At 45.9% G+C, this 26,267-nt stretch overlaps 1 protein-coding gene across 2 annotated transcripts in view; it reads right to left on the reverse strand.

Moving 5' to 3' along the window:
- LIN7C (lin-7 homolog C, crumbs cell polarity complex component) overlaps nucleotides 1–26,267 on the reverse strand; it is a 131,628-nt gene that overhangs the window by 71,029 nt on the left and 34,332 nt on the right. For both annotated transcript variants that reach the window (XM_073573857.1, XM_073573856.1), the window contains exon 2: nucleotides 19,009–19,127. In XM_073573857.1, coding sequence (XP_073429958.1) covers nucleotides 19,009–19,127 — 119 coding nt within the window. The remainder of the gene's footprint in view (nucleotides 1–19,008; nucleotides 19,128–26,267) is intronic.

Consider the following 26,267-nt stretch of genomic DNA (forward strand, 5'->3'; position numbering starts at 1 on the left):
GTGTGTGTGTGTGTCTTGCCTGTGTGTGTGTGTGTGTGTCTTGCCTGTGTGTGTGTGTCTTGCCTGTGTGTGTGTCTCTGTGTGTGTCTCTGTGTGTGTGTGTGTGGCCTGCCTGTGTGTGTGTGTGGCCTGCCTCTGTGTGTGTGTGTGTGTGTGTGTGTGGCCTGCCTCTGTGTGTGTGTGTGTGTGTGTGTGGCCTGCCTGTGTGTGTGTGTGTGTGTGGCCTGCCTGTGTGTGTGTGTGTGTGTGTGTGGCCTGCCTGTGTGTGTGTGTGTGGCCTGCCTGTGTGTGTGTGTGGCCTGCCTGTGTGTGTGTGTGTGTGGCCTGCCTGTGTGTGTGTGTGGCCTGCCTGTGTGTGTGTGTGGCCTGCCTGTGTGTGTGTGTGGCCTGCCTGTGTGTGTTTGTGTGTGTGTGTTTGTGTGTGTGTGTTTGTGTATGGCCTGCCTGTGTGTGTGTGTGTGTGGCCTGCCTGTGTGTGTGTGTGTGTGTGTGGCCTGCCTGTGTGTGTGTGTGTGTGTGTGTGGCCTGCCTGTGTGTGTGTGTGTGTGGCTTGCCTGTGTTTGTGTGTGTGTGTGGCCTGCCTGTGTGTGTGTGTGTGTGGCCTGCCTGTGTGTGTGTGTGTGTGGCCTGCCTGTGTGTGTGTGTGGCCTGCCTGTGTGTGTGTGTGGCCTGCCTGTGTGTGTGTGTGGCCTGCCTGTGTGTGTGTGTGGCCTGCCTGTGTGTGTGTGTGGCCTGCCTGTGTGTGTGTGTGTGTGGCCTGCCTGTGTGTGTGTGGCCTGCCTGTGTGTGTGTGGCCTGCCTGTGTGTGTTTGTGTGTGTGTGTGTGTGTGTTTGTGTATGGCCTGCCTGTGTGTGTGTGTGTGTGGCCTGCCTGTGTGTGTGTGTGTGTGTGGCCTGCCTGTGTGTGTGTGTGTGTGTGTGGCCTGCCTGTGTGTGTGTGTGTGTGTGGCCTGCCTGTGTGTGTGTGTGTGTGTGGCCTGCCTGTGTGTGTGTGTGTGTGTGGCCTGCCTGTGTGTGTGTGTGTGGCCTGCCTGTGTGTGTGTGTGTGTGTGGCCTGCCTGTGTGTGTGTGTGTGTGTGGCCTGCCTGTGTGTGTGTGTGGCCTGCCTGTGTGTGTGTGTGTGTGGCCTGCGTGTGTGTGTGGCCTGCGTGTGTGTGTGTGTGTGTGTGGCCTGCGTGTGTGTGTGTGTGTGTGTGGCCTGCGTGTGTGTGTGTGTGTGGCCTGTGTGTGTCCTGCCTGTGTGTGTGTGGCCTGCCTGTGTATGTGTGGCCTGCCTGCGTGTGTGTATGTGTGGCCTGCCTGTGTGTGTGTCCTGCCTGTGTGTGTGTGTGTGTGTCCTGCGTGTGTGTCCTGCCTGTGTGTGTCCTGCGTGTGTGTGTGTGTCCTGCGTGTGTGTGTGTCCTGCGTGTGTGTGTGGCCTGCCTGTGTGTGTGTGTGTGTCTTGACTGTGTGTGTGTGTGTGTGTGTCTTGCCTGTGTGTGTGTGTCTCTGTGTGTGTGTGTGTGTCTGTGTGGCCTGCCTGTGTGTGTGTGTGTGTGTGTGGCCTGCCTGTGTGTGTGTGTGTGTGTGTGTGTGTGTGGCCTGCCTGTGTGTGTGTGTGTGTGGCCTGCCTGTGTGTGTGGCCTGCCTGTGTGTGTGTGTGTGTGTGTGTGGCCTGCCTGTGTGTGTGTGTGTATGGCCTGCCTGTGTGTGTGTGTGTGGCCTGCCTGTGTGTGTGGCCTGCCTGTGTGTGTGTTTGTGGCCTGCCTGTGTGTGTGGCCTGCCTGTGTGTGTGTGTGGCCTGCCTGTGTGTGTGTGTGGCCTGCGTGTGTGTGTGTGTGTGTGTGTGTGTGTGTGTGTGTGTGTGTCCTGCCTGTGTGTGTGTGGCCTGCCTGTGTGTGTATGTGTGTGGCCTGCCTGTGTGTGTGTGTCTTGCCTGTGTGTGTGTGTGTGTCTTGCCTGTGTGTGTGTGTGTCTGTGTGTGTCTGTGTGTGTGTGTGGCCTGCCTGTGTGTGTGTGTGGCCTGCCTGTGTGTGTGTGTGTGTGGCCTGCGTGTGTGTGTGGCCTGCGTGTGTGTGTGTGTGTGTGTGGCCTGCGTGTGTGTGTGTGTGTGTGTGGCCTGCGTGTGTGTGTGTGTGTGGCCTGTGTGTGTCCTGCCTGTGTGTGTGTGGCCTGCCTGTGTATGTGTGGCCTGCCTGCGTGTGTGTATGTGTGGCCTGCCTGTGTGTGTGTCCTGCCTGTGTGTGTGTGTGTGTGTCCTGCGTGTGTGTCCTGCCTGTGTGTGTCCTGCGTGTGTGTGTGTGTCCTGCGTGTGTGTGTGTCCTGCGTGTGTGTGTGGCCTGCCTGTGTGTGTGTGTGTGTCTTGACTGTGTGTGTGTGTGTGTGTGTCTTGCCTGTGTGTGTGTGTCTCTGTGTGTGTGTGTGTGTCTGTGTGGCCTGCCTGTGTGTGTGTGTGTGTGTGTGGCCTGCCTGTGTGTGTGTGTGTGTGTGTGTGTGTGTGGCCTGCCTGTGTGTGTGTGTGTGTGGCCTGCCTGTGTGTGTGGCCTGCCTGTGTGTGTGTGTGTGTGTGTGTGGCCTGCCTGTGTGTGTGTGTGTATGGCCTGCCTGTGTGTGTGTGTGTGGCCTGCCTGTGTGTGTGGCCTGCCTGTGTGTGTGTTTGTGGCCTGCCTGTGTGTGTGGCCTGCCTGTGTGTGTGTGTGGCCTGCCTGTGTGTGTGTGTGGCCTGCCTGTGTGTGTGTGTGTGTGTGTGTGTGTGTGTGTGTCCTGCCTGTGTGTGTGTGGCCTGCCTGTGTGTGTATGTGTGTGGCCTGCCTGTGTGTGTGTGTCTTGCCTGTGTGTGTGTGTGTGTCTTGCCTGTGTGTGTGTGTGTCTGTGTGTGTCTGTGTGTGTGTGTGGCCTGCCTGTGTGTGTGTGTGTGTGGCCTGCCTGTGTGTGTGGCCTGCCTGTGTGTGTGTGTGTGTGTGTGTGGCCTGCCTGTGTGTGTGTGTGTATGGCCTGCCTGTGTGTGTGTGTGTGGCCTGCCTGTGTGTGTGGCCTGCCTGTGTGTGTGTTTGTGGCCTGCCTGTGTGTGTGGCCTGCCTGTGTGTGTGTGTGGCCTGCCTGTGTGTGTGTGTGGCCTGCCTGTGTGTGTGTGTGTGTGTGTGTGTGTGTGTGTGTGTCCTGCCTGTGTGTGTGTGGCCTGCCTGTGTGTGTATGTGTGTGGCCTGCCTGTGTGTGTGTGTCTTGCCTGTGTGTGTGTGTGTGTCTTGCCTGTGTGTGTGTGTGTCTGTGTGTGTCTGTGTGTGTGTGTGGCCTGCCTGTGTTTGTGTGTGTGTGTGTGTAGCCTGCCTGTGTGTGTGTCCTGCCTGTGTGTGTGTGTGTATGGCCTGCCTGTGTGTGTGTGTGTATGGCCTGCCTGTGTGTGTGTGTGTGTGTGTGTGTGGCCTGCCTGTGTGTGTGGCCTGCGTGTGTGTGTGTGGCCTGCGTGTGTGTGTGTGTGGCCTGCGTGTGTGTGTGTGTGGCCTGCGTGTGTGTGTGTGTGTGTGTGTGGCCTGCGTGTGTGTGTGCGTGCGTGGCCTGCCTGTGTGTGTGTGTGCGTGGCCTGCCTGTGTGTGTGTGTGTGTGCGCGTGGCCTGCGTGCGCGTGTGTGTGTGTGTGTGTGTGTGTGTGTGTGTGTGTGTGGCCTGCGTGTGTGTGTGTGTGCCAGTGTGTGCGTGTGCCCTGCCTGTATGTGGCGTGTGTGTGTGGCCTGCCTGTATGTGGCGTGTGTGTGTGGCCTGCCTGTATGTAGCCTGCCTGTGTGTATGTGTGCAAGCTTGTGTGTGTGTGTAAAGTATAGCGTGGCACTACTACAGGGTGCACAAGTAGGTTACCCAGATCAAAGTGAATAATAAATTAACTTGGCACTCAACTGAATGATCCTTTTCAAGACAAGGTTTTTATTTTGGCAGTCACAATAGACGTTTCGGCCTACAATTGGCCTTCGTCAGTCTGCTGTAATTTATACAAAACAATATACAAGAGGCAAAATCAAAATATATCCTCAGTGTCATGAGATATACATTAACAATTTATATGTCCAGACCTGCAATATCAAAGATACATAAAAATCGAAACACGTTAACCCTGTGATGATACATAAAGAGAATACATAAAGAGAACCAGGTGGGAGAAAAAATAGAGATATTAATGAGAAAAGGCGACCTACCCGACTGCTGTATATAATGAGGGTAGAATGAAAAACTGTGTAAGTTCCTATAATGGAAAAGGAAGTGATTCAAAATTGTCCAATCAGATGAACAAGATAATAAAGTGCAGTGCTGGAGAAATCATACTTATTATGAGGCAGTGGTTTGGAAGCTACTGCAATATCCCACCGTCTGAGACGTATTGTGCTCTATTAGATGAAGTATAAAATGGGTGAATAAAAAATAGATGATAACTCAGAGAAAAAAAAAAGAGGGACGAATAAAAATTTAGATATACACCTGGTAAATCAAGGAGAAATTAATGTTGGTCATGGAGATTGAATCTCTGAGGCTCTGTGCCTGTAGGAATATATGCCTAAGATAAAAATGGAGATTCATAGATATATCACACGAAGGTTGGTAACAGATAAAAACGGAATTATGTGTGGTATCATGTAGGGATTAATACCTGGTTAGTACAGGTTAATGCCTGTTGTTGCTTTATCAGGCTTGTATTAGAAGAGCAGGTTCATGCAGCACTGTGGATGACAATGGTGGCCAGTAAAAATTGCTGACAAGATAAATAAGGCCTCTTTCACACTTCAGTTTTTTTGTCCGGCACCCAGAAAGAAATTCGGGTTAAATCAGTGTTTGCAGGATCCGCCAGAGAAAAAAACGTTACAAGCTCCGTTTTGAAATTTTTGAGGATTTTGACGGACAGCAACTTTTGGCGGATCCTCACAAAAAACGGATGTAACGGACAGCAATCCGTCACAATCCGCCATTAATGCAAGTCAATGGGGAAAAAAACGGATCCTCAAAAAAAAAATTGAGGATCCGTTTTTTTTCAAAACCTGGCGGATTGTGACTGATTGTAAAAAACGGAAGTGTGAAAGAGGCCTAAGGGGTTAATACCTGTTGGCGTTTGGCTAGGCTTGTATTGATGGGTCAGGTTACATAGGACTCTGTGAAAGAAAGCGCCAGTGAGGACTGCGGGTATGTAATCGCAGTTCAGGGATTACACCCATTAAGAAGGCTATTCCAAGATCCCAATTCAAAAGGGTCCAGAGGATAGTCTCTGACCCTGAGAAACGTCAATTACGTCTACGACAAATGGAGTCTAAATTCATGGAGCGCGACTATCCTCAAACCATACTGACAGAGGCACTGAATCCAAAGGGCATCACTCGCACGAATATAGTCTCACGGGTACCATTCGTCCATACTTACCATCCATATGTCAACATCTTACACAAAACCATAAGGAGACATTGGAATGTACTGTCCACTGCTCATCCCGATAATCCAGTATTTCGTAATCCATTTCTTTCCTGTTATAAAAGGCCCAATAACATACGAGACTCACTTATGAGAGCGGATATTGGACCTAGGCAAAGGATCTCTACACAGAGGTTCTTACAAAATCCTTGTACGGGCACGTACCCCTGCTTGCATTGCCATCAATGTAATAATGTACAGAAAGGCGATGCATTTTTTTCACCCACATTCGGGTAAAAAATACGCCATTAAGTATTTTTCCACATACGATATGAGCTATGTTGATTATCTCATTAAATGTCCCTGCAGGCTCCTTTATGTAGGTCAAACAACCCAGGCCATCCGTGATAGAATAAGTAAACATAAATCTACTATTAGATGTAAGAACCTACTCCTTCCCTTACCTCATCATTTCCACAGTAACGGACATAGTATCTCACAATTAAAATTCCAAGTCATTGAACATATCCCAGTCCCTAGACGTGGGGGAGACCGAATTCGGATGTTGAAACGACGGGAATCCTATTGGATCCATGAGTTACAAACTCTGGCCCCCAAGAGACTTAATAGGGACTATGACTTATTGTCCATCATGTGAGGTATTATGCAATAACCATTGTTATCATAGATACTAATACCTGTATCACTAATACTGTGCCATTATGGAAGAGGTTATATCAGTATGTAGATATTGTGAGTTATGTATGATAATATGGCCATTATTGTTGATATTAACGTACTGTTTCTCGTTATTCCAGAGCCGCCTCTATTGATTTTGATCGGCTGCCCTCACGTATCACGTCCATCTGGACCTCACTATAACTTCCACTCGACTGAAAATACTTATGGTGGTATTAATAGTTTTCTCTCTGTGGAACATATTCCACATTTTACACTTTCAGCCTTCACTACTGTCTATGACACATATTGTCTTAGCATTGTTTTTTCCACTATACTGTATACCCTGGTGAATCATTTTGGCTATGTCATACATTATCATATAGCTACAATACCTCGGTGAAAATGTCCTATATTTATATTCTATTTACTGCATTACTGTTTTGATGCACGCATATATTATAAACACTAATTTGCTACATGTGGAATGCGGTAACTTGAGCCCATATAGATCCAACAACATAGAGGATGTATTTGAACGCTACAGCTCCCTTTCACACAGGCGACATGTGGTAGTGTTTATTTACATTCAGGAGCGTTAGGCTGCGTGCACACGCTGCGGATTCCGCTGCGTTTCCGCAGCGGTTTTGGCCGCTGCGGACCCGCAGCAGTTTTAGCTGCGGTGTACAGTACCATTCAAATGAATGGTCTAAAAAAACCGCTGTGTAGACGTAGCGGAAAAATCCGTGCGGATTTGCTGCGGTTTTGAAACCGCAGAAAGCATTGACATGTCAATTCTTTCTGCGGAAACCGCTGCGGGTTCCTATCTCCACCATTGTGGAGATGGTGAATCCGCAGGACCAAACCGCAGGCAAAACCAGGTCTTTTGACCTGCGGTTTATCTGCGGTTTTTGCAAAATCTGTGCGGATTAATCCGCAGCGGATTCCGCAGCGTGTGCACGTACCCTAACAACTCCCTTCAGCTTAACCCCTTCACCCCCAAGGGTGGTTTGCACGTTCATGACAGGGCCAAATTTTTACAATTCTGACCACTGTCCCTTTATGAGGTCATAACTCTGGAACACTTCTATGGATCCCGGTGATTCGGACATTGTTTTCTCGTGACATATTGTACTTCATGTTAGTGGTAAAATTTCATTCAAATAACTTGCGTTTTTTGTGAAAAAAATGGAAATTTGGCGAAAATTTCGCACTTTTCCAACTTTGAATTTTTATGCCCTTAAATCACAGAGATACGGCACACAAAAAACTTGATAAGTAACATTTCCCACATGTTTACTTTACATCAGCACAATTTTGGAACCAAAATTTTTTTTGTTAGGAAGTTATAAGGGTTAAAAATTGACCAGCGATTTCTCATTTTTGCAACACCATTTTATTTTTACGGACCACATCACATTTGAAGCCACTTTGAGGGGTCTATATGATAGAAAATACCCAAAAGTGACACCATTCTAAAAACTGCACCCCTTAAGGTGCTCCAAACCACATTTAAGAAGTTTATTAACCCTTTAGGTGCGCCACAGGAATTTTTTGAATATTTAAAAAAAAAATGAATATGTAACTTTTTTTCACAAAAAAAATACTTCAGGTTAAATTTTTTTTATTTTTCCAAGGGTAACAGGACAAATTGGACTGCAAAAGTTATTGTGCAATTTGTCCTGAGTACGCTGATAGCCGATATGTTGGGGGGAACCACTGTTTCGGCGCATGGCAGAGCTCAGAAGGGAAGGAGCGTCGTTTGACTTTTTCAATGCAAAATTGGCTGGAATTCAGATCGGACACCATGTCACATTTGGAGAGCCCCTGATGTACCTAAACAGTGGAAACCCCCCACAAGTAACCCCATTTTGGAAACTAGACCCCCAAGGAACTTATCTAGATATGTGGTGAGAACTTGGAACCCACAAGGGCTTCACAGAAGTTTATAACGTACAGCGGTACAATTAAAAAATCATATTTTTTCTACAAAAATGATCTTTTCACCCCCAATTTTTATTTTCCCAAGGGTAACAGGACCCTAAAAGTTATTGTGCCATTTGTCCTGAGTACGCTGATACCCCACATGTGGGGGTAAACCACTATTTGGGTGCATGGCAGAGCTCGGAAGGGAAGCAGCGCCATTTGACGTTTTTGGCTGGAATTGAGATCGGACACCATGTCGCGATTTGAAAACCCCTGATGTACCAAAACAGTGGAAACCCCCCACAAATGACACCATTTTGGAAACTAGACCCCCAAGGAGCTTATCTAGATGTGTGGTGAGCACTTTGACCCCTCCAGTGCTTCACAGAAGTTTATAACGCCCGGGAGTGAAAATAAAAAATTTGTATTTTTTCCACAAACATCATCTTTTAGTCACCAATTTTTTTATTTTCCCAAGGGTACCAGGAGAAATTGGACCCCAAAAGTTGTTGTCCAATTTGTCCTGAGTACGCTGATACCCCATATGTGGGAGAAAACTACTGTATGGGCACATGTCGGGGCTCGGAAGGGAAGTAGTGACGTTTTGGAATGCAGACTTTGATGGAATGGTCTGCGGGTGTCATGTTGTCTTTGGAGAGCCCCTAATGTACCTAAACAGTGGAAACTCCCCACAAGTGACCCCATTTTGGACACTAGACCCCCCACGGAACTTATCTAGATGTGTGGTGAGCACCTTGAACCCCCAAGTGCTTCACAGAAGTTTATAACGCCCGGGCGTGAAAATAAAAAAAAAATCATTTTTTTCCACAAAAATGATATTTTTTGCCCCCAATTTTTATTTTCCCAACGGTAACAGGAGAAATTGGACCCCAAAAGTTGTTTTGCAATTTGTCCTGAGTAGGCTGATACCCTACATGTGGGGGTAAAACACTGTTTGGGCGCATGGCAGAGCTTGGAAGGGAAGGAGCACCATTTGACTTTTTCAACTCCGAATTGGCTGGAATTGAGATCAGACGCCATGTTGCATTTGGAGAGCACCTGATGTGCCGAAACAGTGGAAACCCCCAATTCTAACTCCAACCCTAACGCCAACACACCCCTAACCCTAATCTCAGCCCTAACCCTAACCCTAGCCCTAACCCTAATGGGAAAATGGAAATAAATACATTTTCTTTTAATTTTATTATTTTTCCCTTACTAAGGGGGTGATAAAGAGGGATTTGATTTACTATTTATGGCGGTATTTATTTTTGGCGGCTGTCGCACGCTAAAAGACGCTTTTTATTGTAAAAATAGTTTTTGCATCACCACATATTGAGATAGCTCTCAATATTTTTTTCTATATAATTTTTCCGCATTTTGACTCACTGAGTCATATGAAGTCTTATTTTTTGCGGGACGAGTTGACGTTTTTATTGGTACCATTTTCGGGCACGTGACATTTTTTGATCGCTTTTTATTCCGATTTTTGGGACGCAGAATGAACTAAAACCAGCGTTTCATGAATATCTTTTGAGGGGGTGCGTTTACACCGTTCCGCGTGCGGTAAAATTGATAAAGCGATTTTATTCTTCGGGTCAATACGGTTACAGCGATACCTCATTTAGGTCGTTTTTTTATGTTTTGTCGGTTTTATGCAATGAAAACTATTTGATATAAAAAATAATTATTTTTTTATCGCTTTATTCTGCAAGCTATAACTTTATTTTTTCGCTGACGATGTATGGCGGCTCGTTTTTTGCGGGACAAGATGACGTTTTCAGCGGTACCATGGCTATTTATATGCGTCTTTTTGATCGCGCGTTATTGCACTTTTTGTTTGAGGGTATGATAATAAATCATTATTTTTTGCTTCTTTTTTTATTTTTTAAGGGGTTCCCTAAAGGGGTTAACTAATGGGATAGTTTTATAGGGCAGGTCGTTACGGACGCGGCGATACCTAATATGTGTACTTTTATTGTTTTTTTTTTTATTTAAAAAAAATGGATTTATTGGGGGAATATTTTTTTTTTCTTTCTTATTTGGCGATTTTTTTAAAATTATTTTAACACTTTTTTTTTAACTTTATTACATAGTCCCAGGTGGGACATGACTGTCCTGTGACAGATCGCTGATCTGTCACATAGCTGATCTGTCACAGGCAGTTCTGCAGACTTCCTCATGCCTGCGCTTTGCAGGCACTGAGGAAGTCAGCTCCCTACAGGCCCCCGAAGGCCCCCGTCGCCATCTTGGATTCGGGGGCCTGTAGGGAAAAAGACCCCCGCAGCAGCGCTGCACATTGCGCTGCTGTGGGGGGCTCAGGGAAGCACGGAGGGAGCCCCCTCCCTGCCGATGCTTCCCTTTAACCCCCGGTACACCGCGATCATGTTTGATCGCCGTGTGCAAGGGGTTAACGTGTCGGGGGCGGTCCGTGACCGCCCCTGACACATAGTGCCGGGTGTCAGCTGTGATAATCAGCTGACACCCGGACGCGATCAGCGGCGCTCAGCACGTGGGCGCCGCTGATCGCGATAGACGTACTATCCCGTCCATGGGCATAGGGGCCCGGGTCCCATGGACGGGATAGTACGTCTGATGTCAGGAAGGGGTTAAGGGCCCCGTCACACATAGCGATCTCGCTTGCGAGATCGCTGCTGAGTCACAACTTATGTGACACAACAGCGATCTCACCAGCGAGATCGCTGTGTGTGACAGCGATAAGCGACCGGCCCCCTTGCCGGTATTGCTGATCGCTGCAAGAAACCTCGGGACATTTTTTTGGTCGCTGATCTCCCGCTGGCCAGCACGCATCGATGCGTGTGACAGGCGGGAGACCAGCGATCAGCTGTAAAATAATTTAAAAAATATTGTTATTCTCACCTTCCGGCGTCCCGCGCAGTCTTCCCACCTCTCTCCAAGCTTCGGTCCCAGTAATCCTTTGCAAGAATGACCGCGAGACTTCACGATCCCGCAAGAACGGACGTCATCGCTGTAATTCTCGCAAAGGATTACTGGGACCGGAGCGTGGATAGAGGCGGGAATGCTGCGCGGGACGTCGGAAGGGGAGAATAACAATATTTTTTATTTTAATTCTATTTTTGACATGAATATGGCATCAGCGCTAACGAACACAGCGATTCCGCGCGCGCAGCGTCGCTGTGCTAATCGCTGGTGAAGCTGTCTGTTTGACAGCTCACCAGCGATCACATAGCGACTTACCAGCGATCCTGACACGTTGATATTGTTGTCGGGATCGCTGGTAAGTCGCTATGTGTGACTCCAGCTTTAGCAGCACATGGCAGTGTTTGTTTACATCCAGACGGACGCAGCCAGCAGCTTCCGGTCCTCTAGTTCCGGTATGCGAGGACTAATGTCCCGCCCCCCCTTCTATTTAGACTGGCCTGTCACAGTTCACTGGGCGTCCGGGCTAGCAGCGGATACTGCGTCCAGGTCTACACGCCCAGGCACTACACCTGCACGGTAAGCTCATGATGGCACTGCCCATTATAATCCCTTGAACTGCAATTACATACCCGCAGTCCTCACTATCTGGCGCTTTCTTTCACAGCATCCTATGTAACCTGACCCATCAATACAAGCCTAGCTAACCGCCAACAGGTATTAACCCTTTGTGTCACACTATGTATTTATAGTCCTCTGGGTTTCCATTTATCTTGTCTGCAATTTTTACCGCCCAGTTCTTTTACTGGCCACCATTGTCATCCACAGTACTGCATGAAACCTGCTCTTCTAATACAAGCCTGATAAAGCAACAACAGGCATTAACCTGTACTAACCAGGTATTAATCCCTACATGATACCACACATAATTCCGTTTTTATCTGTTACCAACCTTCGTATGATATATCTATGAATCTCCATTTTTATCTTAGGCATATATTCCTACAGGCACAGAGCCTCAGAGATTCAATCTCCACGACCAACATTAATTTCTCCTTGATTTACCAGGTGTATATCTATATTTTCATTCGTCACTCTTTTTTTCTCTAATGAGTTATCATCTATTTTTTATTCACCCATTTTATACTTCATCTAATAGAGCACAATACGTCTCAGACGGTGGGATATTACAGTAGCTTCCAAACCACTGCCTCATAATAGGTATGATTTCTCCAGCACTGCACTTTATTATCTTGTTCATCTGATTGGACAATCTTGAATCACTTCCTTTTCCATTATAGGAACTTACACAGTTTTTCATTCTACCCTCATTATATACAGCAGTCGGGTAGGTCGCCATTTCTCATTAATATCTCTATTTTTTCTCCCACCTGGTTCTCTTTATGTATCATCACAGGGTTAACGTGTTTCGATTTTTATGTATCTTTGAGTTATATTGCAGGTCTGGACATATAAATTGTAAATGTATATCTCATGACACTACTATTTATGTGGATATATTTTGATTTTGCCTCTTGTATATTGTTTTGTATAAATTACAGCAGACTGACGAAGGCCAATTGTAGGCCGAAACGTCTATTGTGACTGCCAAAATAAAAACCTTGTCTTGAAAAGGATCATTCAGTTGAGTGCCAAGTTACTTTATTATTAGCTTGTGTGTGTGTGGCCTGCCAGTGTGACTTGCCTGTGTGTGTGTGTGTTTGTATTCTGCCATTTTTTGTTTTCATACTTTACTTGTTTTTATAACTGTGGTGTGGCGTGTGTCCTGCATTTTCTTTTCATACTACTGTACTTGTACTTCAATACTTCCAACTGTGCTGTGATTGTGTGGTGTGTGTGTGTGTGTCATGTCGGACGCTATTCACACCACAGCGTCCGGCAGGCAGAGGTAGTATCACCTCCGTCCACTATAGCCTCAGTGGCGCCAGCTTGATTGTCTCAGGCTATCGGGGGTTAATCTTGCTGGAGATCAGGTTGGATGTTTGGTCACGTCCACGGTCTTTAAATAGTCATGCTGGCCTATGGGCGTCGCCGATTATAGCTTGTGTTTCATACCAAGTGGTTCCGGTCTGGAGTGGAGTTGTTGGAGAGAGAGAGAGATTCGTATCTGGTGGCGTATGATCCGTTGTTACCTTTTCGCCCTCCCATATCTGTGTTTTGTTGTGCCCTGTTCACATTACTGTATAGTCCTGTGTGTATGCGGCGCGGTGCAGTTTAAGTTCTCCCCGTCTGTCATTACTGTGTTGGGCTTTGGTGGTTTGTCTCCTCACTGGGTGGAGGGTGGAGGGTTAAGCTTAGGGCTTAGCAGGAGATAAGGAAAGGTTGGAGGCTCAGGCATTTGCACCATCAGCAAAAACCCTGGGTTGAGGGTCAGTCAGGGTTTCCCCTAGTTAAAGGGACACCACAGGGGCCCCGGGTATTTCAGCCCTAGCCGACCTAAGCCCCGCGTGACAGTGTGATTGTATGTGTGTATTGTATGTGGCGTGTGAGACTGTGTAGCATGTGTCCAGCTATCTTTTTTTTGTTTTTCATTTACTGTAGTTGTATTTAAAATAAAGAGCAGAGTAGCTCCTACTTGTTAAAAAAATTTAAAAGAAAAAAAAAAAAAAAAAAGCAATAAAAACCTGTCTCCAAAAACTGTCTGTAGTATCAGTTAAAAATAAGGTCACTTTTAAAGTGTGGGTATACATGCAATACAAAAATAAGGTCACTTTTAAAGTGTGGGTATACATGCAATACGAAGGTTTTTTTTTTAAATCATAGAAATAGGGAAAGCTGAACTTTGGTATTTTAAAAATTAACTATAGGTTAAATGGAGTTCTAAGTGGGGGTTTAGGAATTTAACATTGGGAGAAGGGTGGGGTTTTTTTAAAGGTGTGTGTATATATATGTATTGTGGTGTAGTGACCACTGTGTCCGCTAGGGGGCACTGTGTGGGCGTCCCAGGACAGGCATATAAGCATTTCCAGTGTCCTGATAGGAGTAGGATGCTGAATGATCGTAATGTATCTCAAGGGGGGGGTGGCCTTGAGATGAAGGCTTGGTTATGTGCTGATCAGCAGAGCTGATCTTTCGTGCCAATGTGTTAGGGAGAAGCCTTCAGGTAGCTGGAGAGATGGGCGGTCTAGCTACCTACAAATCCACCCAGGGGTGTGTCTGAAAACGCCTGTAGTAAAAGGCTATGTGAGTGTGTGAAGGGCCTGTGATGAGGTCATAGCCATGTGACCCCGTGGACATGGCTACTTACCATATAAGGTGGCCAGGGTAGGTCACATGGGTGAATGCAGGGACCTGGTTGGTCCGTTTTGGAAGGTCCCTTGAGAGAGATGGGGCTTCCTGCGAACAGCATGTGAAGTGGCTGTGTGTAATGGCTGCCAGCATCTGAGTGTTCCCAGGAGATGGAATGAATGTCTGCAGTCTGGAGAAGCAGCTGTGAGGTAATCCTGAGGGGTTATAACTGTGTGCTGGACATTGCACACCTGTGTGACCACAGGCTTAACAGAGGGAAGCTCTGTAATGGATGCTATGCTGGTGATATGAACTTTATGTTACTGGTCACGGTTTATGCTGCATAATAAACCGCAGGGACTGTTATGGTTTTATGGAAAACCTGTGCCGGATGTGATTATTTGGCTGCCAAGCAAGTATCCCCTACCCGAATGACATCGCTACCTCACAATATATATTTTATTTGGGGGGTTTAATATAGGGGGTTTTGAGGGTTTGCAAAGTTGGGCATAGCTCATATCACATCGAGTTGGAAGGACTGTGGGAGGTATTTTATTTTTTTTTTTTTTTTGAGGGGAACAGGAGGTGTAGGGTTGGAAAGGTTTCGCATATCAACATTCAACGATATTAACCGTTAAATTAAAGAGGAGGGGGAACCAGTCAAGTACTTAGAATTTTTGAGGTGTTAGGTTTAAATTTTTTTGGGGTGGTTTTGAAATTCAAATATATCTGAACATACCTTTTTGTTTTTCCTAACAGCGGATAACACATAATCATACAAGTGTATTTATACTTTCATATCCTTACAGTGACCCACACAGGCCGCAGCATACACCGCCAGGCCGCAGCATACAACGCCAGGCTACCAGTTGAAGTTTTCCTGTAAGTATAAAGGCCTGAAAGCTTTTTATGATCCTTTGTATAGTAGCTTACAAGTGTCTTTATACTTGCAGATCCTTTGAGGAACCCTGCCACAGTTCAGTACAAATGTATTCTTCTGGGAGCCCTCCCTCACAGCGTCAGCGAACTGAGGTAATATTTTTTTTTCTTTTTTCTCTGATTTGTAACAGTATTTTTAACCCTATATGCATGTATTCTGTTTTCACAGGAAGCTGAATCAGAGGAGCTTCCAGAAGGAGACATGCAGGGTGGAGAAATGCTAGGAGAGGGAGTGCAGAGTGTAAGTTTTGCAGATACTTGCATATCACACACTACACCCAACACAAACATTCATCACAGCACACACAATACCTAATCCTCCATCCAAGCACATAATCATGTTTTTAATTTTCACAGTCTTCACAATCCGGTGCTCGCACAAGAGCAACTCTCAGGACATCCCAGAGCCGTCGAAGAGAAACTCGCGACGGTCAGCGAAGAGTGAGTAAAAATTTATTTTGCTGTTTGATTAATGAACTGCATGTGCATGAATTTTTTTTTTTTTTTTCACAGGTTTCACAGCGTGCTCCCGACACAGACTATGAAGAGGGAAAAATTGATGTGGACACCCTCATCAATGAGGTGTGTGAGAGGGAGCCGCTGTGGAACATGGCGGACCGCCACCATGCTGACCATCCAACCACCTGACGGGCATTGGGATGAAGTCTACTTCATCGTTCTTGAGAACAGTGAGGATCTCAATGAGAGGGCCCAGGATAAAGCGCCTAAGTATTCACATTTCAGTAAGTTGTTACAGCATGTAAAGTGTTGAATACTAACAGGAGTGAGGGTGAGGGGACGCCAGGAGCACTTCCATCACGCTTTGGTATATATATTATCTTTACCTTTTTTTTGGTCGCACCCGATATTAGAATAGCTTAGACATCACATGTGAATAGAGTATCTCCGTGTCACCTTACATGGCGCTATTGGTATCACATGTTTCTATGGGATATGCAACCCCTCTTCTGTTTGGGGGACACTTATCAGGGTGTCATGTGTGTGATCGGGCCACAGTCAATACTTTATCATGACATGATAATGAGGTTGTGATATTTTGCGTATTGGAATATCCATTTATAAATAATGGCTCCTTTGAGTATTGATAATTGATTATTGGCACTGTAATTTTCACACCATATACTCTTGTATGATTATCATCTTGTAGTATTTATATATGTTTTACTAGATTATGGCCCGATGCTATCGCATCGGAAGGATGCGATAGCATCACACCTCTTGCCATGTTAACCCTCAACACACACACTCCTCAACACACACTCCTCTCACCTTTCACCATCTCCACTCACTCTTTCACTCCACATACGACCCCTTCTCTCACTCCGTCTCTCATACTCACGCAGTCATCGCCGCTGCTCCACGATCCCCGACATCTTCTTCCGCCGGCGCCATCCTGGATCCAGACGTTCTCCACGCCATCTTGAGTATCGTGAAATCCCGCGATACTCAAGATGGCGTCGCTGGAAGAACACGTCGCCGGCGTGGACGACGTCGGGATCCAAAATGGCGTCGGTGAAATCTCGCGAGTTTTCGCCGACGCCATTTTGGATCCCGACGTAGTCCTCGCCGGCGACATGTTCTTCCGGCGACGCCATCTTGAGTATCGCGGGATTTCGCCGATCCAAAATAGCGTCGCCGCAGGAACATGTCGCCGGCGTGGATGCCGTCTGGATCCAAAATGGCGTCGGCGAAATCTCGCAAGATTTCGCCGACGCCATTTTGGATCCCGACGTCCTCCACATCGGCGACATGTTCTTGCGGCGACGCCATCTTGAGTAGCGCGGGATTTCGCCGATCCAAAATGGCGTCGCCGCAAGAACATGTCGCCAGCGTGGAGGACGTCTGGATCCAGGATGGCGCCGGCAGAAGATGATGTCGGGGATCGTGGATCAGCGGCGATGACGGCGTGAGTATGAGAGACGGAGTGAGAGAAAGGGTCGTATGTGGAGTGAAAGAGTGAGTGGACGTGAGTGGAGATGGTGAAAGGTGAGAGGAGTGTATGTGTTGAGGAGGAGAGGTGTGTTGAGGGTTAACATGGAAAGAGATGTGCGGTGACGTCACCGGTTACAACTGGACGGAAGTTGTTACAACCGGAAGCTGCTTAGGGCATTTATTATTATAGATTAATATTATGTTGTACTGTATTTTCAACCCCCAGTGATCTATTTGTGTGCTCTAGCGTCCCCTACACGGCATTATGCTTTTTGTATATTAATGAAATATGTAAAATATTGTTTTTAACATATTTGGGATCTCTTCTTTCCCGTATGTAATGGTATGGGATTTGGTCATAAAATTGTGCTAAGTGCCGAATGTATTTAATTTGGACTTAGGTTGCAGAATATCGCATGGTTCTGTGTCTCCCAATGAGAAAGATGGCATTTCAGACTAGACAGTTACTTGTAGGACTGGTTACATAAGCAAGTGCTAACATCCTCGTGTAGACTCAGCGGATACAGAACTACAATTTAAAAGGGTTGTTGCATCACAGGCACTCAAAATACCAATACAATGAAGGAGGACTGTCCCATACTGCAATCACTAGATGTGATGACTAGAGACTATTCGCCTGTTAGACTGTTGTCTGAGCAGATCCAAGGCACAGGAATCTTCATACACACACTCCACAGTGTTTCCTTTTATTCTTGGGTATCCGCCTCCACTAGGCATGTATGCCTGAAAATGATGTATGAAAAATAAAATGCAAAGAGAGGCGCAATGAGTGTACCTGTGTTTAAATTAATTCCCTAACTGAATCGACAGGCTGCTCACTTTACAGGGTTGTGCCACCCTTGCACAACCACGGTGTGAACGTGAATGGTAGTTGGGTAGCGTGTCCTTGCAACCCAGAAGGGCACTGTACGTGGCTGTCAGCAACCTCCGCTCTCCTGGTCAGTCCATCTCTCACCGGCTTCCGGATGTGAAGTTGAGACCGATCCCAGCCGTAAGTGAACACCAAGGATCCCAGAGCTTCCCAGCACCGCCCAGCAAATGCAGGTTCTCCTACAAGCAACTGCCCTCCAAGCTGCTCTGCTCCTGCCGCTGATCCTCAGAGAGGAAAATTCAATGTGAAGCAACAACAAAAAAAAGCGGTCTATAGGAGCGCTAAAGGAGAGGCAGAAACCAGAAAAAGGGTCAAAAACTCAGCTTTAATCCTTCCTCCGATACCCACAACACGTTTCTACGGTCACAGCAGTCTTCCTCAGGTGGACCGAAGAAACGCGTTGTGGGTATTGGAGGAAGAATTAAAGCTGAGTTTTTTTTACCCTTTTTCTGGTTTCTGCCTCTCCTTTAGCGCTCCTATAGACTGCTTTTTTTGTTGTTGCTTCACATTGAAAATGATGTATGGCAGAGAGCACCTTCACTGTAGGCACCATTATAGTCTATGGCTCCGTCAGCGCATACGCCTGAATGCAGTTTTGTGGGGGGCTTCGGACGTAAGCCCCGACGAGACCAAAGAACTTGTGACAAAATGCAATGTGAAAGCCGCCCCTACAAAACCCTGAATACCTGCAGGCACAGCAGCCTGTATTCACACACAGCATCATGTGGAAGTATTACTGCAGAGATCACAATACAGGGGGTAAAACCTGGGTTAGATAAGATAGGATGCACATATATTTCTAAATTGTGCCCTAAATCTGCATGGAATTTTTTCAATTTCAATCCCCTACATATAGCTGAGTACAGACGAGTTATATGTACTAAGTTATTCAAGTCCTAACCAGAGTCCCATTTAAAGGAGTTGTTCCGGATTAGGAAAATAATGGCTGTTTTACCTCATGAACAGCGCCTCATCTGTCCATAGTCTGTATTGCAGTTCAGACCAATGGAAGTCAGCAGCATCGTCAAACACACCCCAAAATCAAAAGTGGCAGAAAAACAGAGCATCGGAGCCTCAAGTCCCCTTGGAGACATCCTGCTGGCTCACCTCTCTCACGGCGGTGCAGAAATCGCTCTGCAGGACTCTCTGCAGCGCGTGCAGCTTGTGTGGGGGAACTTCTCCACTCCTCTGGAGCTTCTCCAGCAGCTCAATTGCCTTTGAGATATCTGAGGAAGAAAAAACGTCTCTCATTAGTCTTCAGGGACACAAGACAGGACACCAACTACATATCTGACCATGGAGCACTGGACGGGGCTGTGCTGCCCGAACCTAGCAAAAGGAGCTCAATTATTGCCAGATTACGCCATCACTGAGTGATCAGTGGGGTCTGTCCTCTGGAACCAGACCAATTTGGAGATTGAAGAGACTACGGAGATAACTGTGGTGGGCCATAAAGGCTATGTTCACACATTGCGTTTTTGCTGCAGTAAAACGTGCTCTATTTGCAGTACAGAAGCAGCTTACAAAAAGCAGGTTTTTCTAATGCGTTTTTGTACTCTTGTGCATGTTGATATAGTTTAGTGCCCCCCTCTCCCCCCAAAAAAGCCTGATTTAACTTCCTTAGGCTTTTGCACCAAAAAATGCAGCAAAATCTCATACCTGCGTTTTTTGGACTTACTCATTATTTCCTCTGGGTGAAAAAATGATGCAAATACGCACAAAAAAAGCTGAAAGAATTGACGCTGCAGTCAGCAAAAACAGCAGTTTTCCAAATCAGTCAGGAAAATAAAATCAATGTGTGCATGAGATTTCTGAAATCTCAGACTTTGCAGGTACTATAAAAAGCAACTTAAAATTTGCATAAAAAATGCAGCAAAAAAAAAAACCTGAAAAAAACCTGAAAAAAAACAATGTGTGAACAAAGCCCTACAGTGCTTCATTGTTGTGCCAAAGCTCTGCTGTCCAGCCACACGCAGAAGGCCCCATTCACGTGACTGTGCCGCGCAGAGAAGTCTTGGACAGCTGTAGAGTGCTACATCTTCACCGCGGCCCGGTCGTTCCCCACAGGTCAGAGAGCAGCATCACTTTACAAGATGGGAATAATTCTGAATATGTGGATTTAGGGAATTCTGACTTCACGGTACAGGAAACAGACCCCATCCAAGACCACCCTCTTATCAGGTGCGTAGAGATCTCTAGAGGCACTGGATACATTACTAAAACAGTCCATTCATTTCAATGCTTAAGAGTTTCCCCACGATCAAAAGTTTATTTTAAGCAATAGATCTTGGAATAATAATTTCTACATTTGGATGTGATTAAATAAAATGTTCCTGTGCTGAGGTAATCTTATAAATGTGCCCCTGCTGTGTAATGGCTGTGCCTGTACAAGGACATGGTCTGATCATACAACAGCTCCTGGGCAGGGGAGGAAGCAAAAGAGTATACAGACAGGACAGCAGGGGGTCACAGCCTCTGCAGTTACGTACACAGTGCATGCATAAGGACTGCCAGGCCTCCTCACCTGATCGCGGGTCTTCGGACCCGAACTTACAGCCCGAGAAACACATATGAGGTTGTAACTTGAAGTCGGGACCTCAATTCAGGCAATATATGAACTATGAAATATGCTCACGTGACCCCAGCCTTACAGGGGTCTTCTCATCTCCATGATCCTATCCTAATATGTACTAGACATAATAATAATAATAATAATAATAATAATAATAATAATAATAATAATAAATAATAATAGCAAGTTTCTCCAAATAGAAATGTATAGAGCCATAAGAAACCAGGAGTTTTATGACAAGGACATAATACCGGTACTTTTATTTAGAGAAAACAGGAAAAGGCAAATTGGTGACATATAAATAAAAACATGAACAAAGATCACAAAAAACACGATAATGGAAAGATATCCGGGCGACAATTGGCAGTACAAGTACAGTATAATAAATTAAACCCACCCTGGGCATGCAAGGATGAGGACTATGAAAATTAGGCATATAATAACGCTAGGTTATGGTTGTCTGAGTGGCTGTCACAAGAGTGCGCCTAAACCATTGCTCAGACATTGTACCAAAAAGTGCTTGTACATAGCTGAAAAGTAAATTCAAGTATTGCACCCTTACCCATGGCAGTAGGGAGGAGTGTCACCAGGTCCATGCATGTCCTGTGGATTGTGTTTAACATGTGCCTAATGAATATATTGCTATTTTTCAATTAGAAAGGTGGTATAGTTCTTGATTCCCTATGTCTTTTTTCCTTTTGTGCAGGCATTGCAGAACCTTAGGTATCCATGGTTACAAACACTAGCTACTAGCTGTCACTATATCAGTGGTCATAACCATGGATACCTAATTTTCTGCTATACCTGCACAAAAGGAAAGAGCTAGCAAATCAGAAAAACTATACTACATTTCTAAATCCAATGAATTTGTTAATATTATTACTAAAACCTGCTACATATTAGGTTAGGATCGTGGAGATGGGATTTCCTCTAAAGTCCTACCTACACAGTACATTTTCCTTAGAAATTTTCAGGTGGATTCACAAGCATGTGTGTCCTGGCTAGAGCAGAAAGTTCTGCAGATTAGAATGATCCTGTCCGAAGTTTCCTGAAATCCTGAGAAATCTGTATTTTCCCTTCCCCCATGACAGCACACGTGAGAGAGGGGATCCGCCCAGTTAGGACAGGAACGCTACTGAAAATAAAAGGGCGGTACCTCTCTCTTGCTTCAGTTCAGTTTCCTGTCCTGACAGGGACCCTTGTGCTGAAAGATGGCGGTTCAGGTTTTTTGTGTTTTTTATTTTTACTCACCCACGCCTGTCCCGGCACTGGAACAACAGGCAGGGCGCCTGTATGCGGGCCTTCAGGTGATGGAAGCGCCATCCGCAGGTCCTGTGGGGCCTCGTTGTACGAGCGGGCGACTCTTCTGCGGTTGCCACACCAGTCTCCCTCCTCTGCTGGCTGTCCATTGCTCTAGGGTGAGGTCCACTTCCAGGTAGCGCTGCCTACATCAAGCGCAAGGCACGCTGGAAATGGGTGTGCCTACGTGATGTCAGCTTGACGCGCCGGATCCAAGATGGAGGCGCCCATGAGGAAAACGCCGGCCGGTGGCGCGGTCATTTTTCAGGCATCCCGGCAGGATAGAGGAAGAGGGAGGGGCATAGAGGGCAACCGGAGGAGGCGTAAAGTGCAGTGGATCCCTCTTAAAAGGAGGAATGACCACAGAAGAGGCGCTCATGTCTAAAGCTTAACATGGAGTATGTGGAGCAGCAGCAAGAGCAAGAGCATGAGCTCTTACCATCTTCTAAGCCAGGTCAGCAGAGGAAATCTGGCAACGGGAGGAGCAGCCGCTCGAGTGACAGAAGCGGGAGTCATCCCGACCAGAGGTCACAGGACTCCTCAGCATCCAGGAGGGATGTTGTTCATACCCCTGATCAGCCTCCAAGTCCAGGGCCGAGGAATGCTAGCGCCAAAACCAGAAATAAGGAGTGTGCCCTTTGCAAAAGCCCGCTGGCAGTTCAGTGGCAGAAGGATCTCTGCGCTGACTGTATACATAAAATAATAAGGGATGAGACCCCCAACTTCGCCACAAGCCTTAGGGCCATAATCAGGGTGGAGGTAAAAGGCTCTATAAAGTCAGCCTTAAGAAAAGGGAGCAAGGAGAGCCATAAAGTGCTCACAGACTCTGAAGCCACTCCTTCTGGTGAGAGTTATCTTGAGAGATCCCTGTCTCCCTCATCCTCCTCTCACCCATCCTAGGACAGTGAAATAGGGGGTCAACCGTGTTTTCCAAAAGAGGATATGGAGAGACTAGTTAAAGCAGTCAGGTCCACAATGGGCCTGAAAGAGGACAAAAATCGTAGTTACTTACCGTTAACGGTATTTCTGAGCCCATGACGGCACCACGGAGAGAGGGGATCCACCCCACGGGGACAGGAAACCTACAGATAAAAAGGCGGTACCTCTCTCCCGCATCAGTTGTTTTACAGAGCATTAACGGAACTTCAGCCTAATACTAACACAACACTTTAAGAAAAAGGAATTTCTATAATCAAACTGCGTAGAGGAGACACCACGTGACTTTTTGACTAAACTGTTTTTACAATAAGTGCGCACCCCACGCATGTAGGGAGGGAATATACGGGTGCCGTCATGGGCTCAGAGAAATACTGTTAATGGTAACGGAGAGAATTTCAGAGACCATTAGGGGGGGACCACTGCCTCCACCACCCTTCTACCAAAGGTTAGTTCTGAGGAGGTGGCTAGGTCCAGCCGATAGTGGTTGAAGAAAGTTGAAGGAAATGACCAAGTAGCGGCTCTATATATCTGTTCAATGGAGGCGCCTGCTCTCTCTGCCCAGTAAGTTGACACCGCTCTTGTGGAATGAGCCGTTATTCTGCCTGGAATGTCCGCGCCTTGTGACAAGTACGACAAGGTGATGGCGTCCCTTATCCACCTCGCCAGCGTTATCTTTGATGCCTTTCGCCCTTTATTTGGCTCCTGGAAGCAGACAAAAAAAGACCTATCTTTTCTACACTCCCTGGTGGCCGCTAAGCAGGGCTGTGGAGTCGTTACGAAACCTGCGACTCCGACTCCTCAATTTCCCTTCCACCGACTCCACGACTCCAACATATATTGCTTATATTTAAGTGAAAAATTTATTGTAGCACAATGTGAACATCAGACATTTAATCATTTTTATGATATAATAATCAAGATATTTAGATAGAACATAATATATATTTATTGGAATACAACTTTAGAACACAAAAAACTGTAATAAATTCTAAATATCCAATACACTATGTAATATCGAAAATATATATATATATATATATACACACACACACACACACACACACACACACAGTATAATAATATATATATATATATATATATATATATATATATATATATATATATATATATATATACACACACACACACACACACACACACTATGTAGTAAACTATGTAAGTGGCAAAAAACAGTTTTCAACAAAAACATACTAAATAACATTTGTGCAGTCTATGAATTTGTCCTAAGAAATAGAATTGCCTCCATCAGATCCTCCTTCATAGATGACCTAAAATCTGACCTAACAATTTTAAGGCCAGAGAACAACCTCTCTACAATAACTTGGGTTGAAGGCAAAGCCGTAACCACATGGGCAACATCTCTAACAATTTCCAAGTATAAAGGAATTGCCTCATGCACAGTCAGTTTTGATCAACAGTTGAATTTTTCTTTTTCTTTGAGAGCAAGTGAAACATTTTGCTGAAATATGGTCAATCTGCTTGCTATAGGAGACGGAGTGAAATCTTTTTCCTTGCAGCAACACTTTGCCTGCTCCATATCATCCAAATACTAGTCAAAGTCAAACTCCTCATCTGATGCGGATGAAGATATGACAGCAGTAGCACTGTCAGGACCCAAGTCCTCTTGCGCCTGGCAGTCCTCCTGTAGGCCACTCATCCTAACTGCTACCTCAGTCAGAGCTTCTTTTCTTTTAGTAAGCTGTTGATCATCAAGCAATATACGATGACTTGGGTCCACATAAACAGCATAAACAGCTGCCAGAAAATTTTTATTTTCCAATAGCTGTGTCTCTCTCCATTTCATTGAAGCAGAAATGCCATCTGCGATTAAATCTCCTCTTTGGGACAGTCAAAATAGCAAGTTCTTCCACTCTCTTATGAAAATGCCAGTAGTTAAATCCTCAGCTTGTAATTTTTTAGTCACGGTAAATAGGTGATTAAGCAATTCCTTCAATTCAGCCACCTGTGTCCATTGACCTTCATTTAGGGTTACCTGAGGGTTCGCCATATCAATAAGAAACGGTTTTAGCCAGGATCAAAACTAGGGGGGGGGCAGAACCTCATACTGTTCCGCAGAATCTTATACTGCACACCTCAGCTGCTGCAGAACCTTATACTGCACACCCCTACACTTGAAAATAAAGCCGGCACCTTAACATGTGGTGAATGCAGTCTATTTATTCGAACTATCAATTGATGTTGATGTGTTACAGAAGACGAGCAATGCCTGTCCTGGGCGTCCTTTTGGGCAGCTATGAGGTGTACCTGACTGGTGCTAAGAAAAAAAAAAAAAAAGAAGGACTGTTAAGGCCATTTTACATTTAGCGATGCACCAGCGATCCGACCAGCGATACGACCCGGTCAGGATTGCTGGTGCATCGCTAAATGATCACTAGTGAGCTTTCACACAGAAAGATCTCACAGCGATGCAGCAGCGACGCAGCGGACGATACTCACCTTTCATACACAGCGATCCTGACGTCCGCCCGCCTCCAGCGTCGCTCGTCTCACACAGCAGGAAGCAGACGACGAGAAATGGAGCCACGCGATCAGCGATGGACAGCAGGGGAGCCGGTCGGAGGCAAGTATCACACATAGCGATATCGCTAGCAATATCGCTATAGCGTCACAAAACCAGTGATGTTTTAGCGATATTGCTAGCGATATCACTATGTGTAAAACCCCCTTTAGTCTGTGTGCTACCCAGCTTTCATTCTTTTTGGTACAGATAAGATATGGATAGACAGATATGGATAAATGGATGGATAGAGCAGATTTCTAATCTGCTTTTGCTATTGAAAACATTATCTATGAGCTCAAAAACCTTTCAGGTGATGCAGTTTTTTTAAAAAGCTGATCTGCTTTTGCAGCTGAAAAACATATCCTCAAAAAACGCAGCAAAAACGCTGTGTGTGAAAGTAGCCTTAGATCAGGAATAGAACAGCCATTTATAGGACATTTCATAACTTTCCCAAATTCCTATGAAAAAATATTCAGCACATTCTGCATTGAACTACTGTACCCAATTTATTATATATTTTAGGAGTCAGAGTCGGACCATTTTATACCGACTCCGACCACCAAAACGAGCTCTGACTCCACGACTGACTCCACAGCCCTGCCGCTAACTATTCCATTAGGCATCTCCTGACATCTAATATGTGCAGGGTCTCTTCTCCCTTGTTTTTGGGATTGAGGCAAAAGGAGGGGAGGGACATTTCCTGAGTTCTGTGGAATCCGGACGCTACTTTTGGCAGATAGGCTGGGTCTGTCCTAAGTACCACCCTGTCATCCAGAATCTGTGTAAATGGATGGAAGGCTGACAGGGCCTGAATGTCGCTGATTCTACGGGCCGATGTGAGGGCTATCAAGAGGGAGGTCTTGAGAGATTAATTTTAGTGGTGCTTCCTGCAAAGGCTCAAAGGGGGGCTTGGTCAGGGCTGAGAGCACTAAGTTTAGATCCCAGGGAGGGGTGTTTAGGGAAGACACGGGCCTGGATCTACTGGCTGCCTTAATAAACCTGGACACCCAACGA

This window comes from Dendrobates tinctorius, unplaced genomic scaffold, assembly GCF_039654945.1.
Source record: "Dendrobates tinctorius isolate UK_male_01 unplaced genomic scaffold, ASM3965494v1 ptg000037l, whole genome shotgun sequence".
NCBI lineage: Eukaryota > Metazoa > Chordata > Amphibia > Anura > Dendrobatidae > Dendrobates > Dendrobates tinctorius.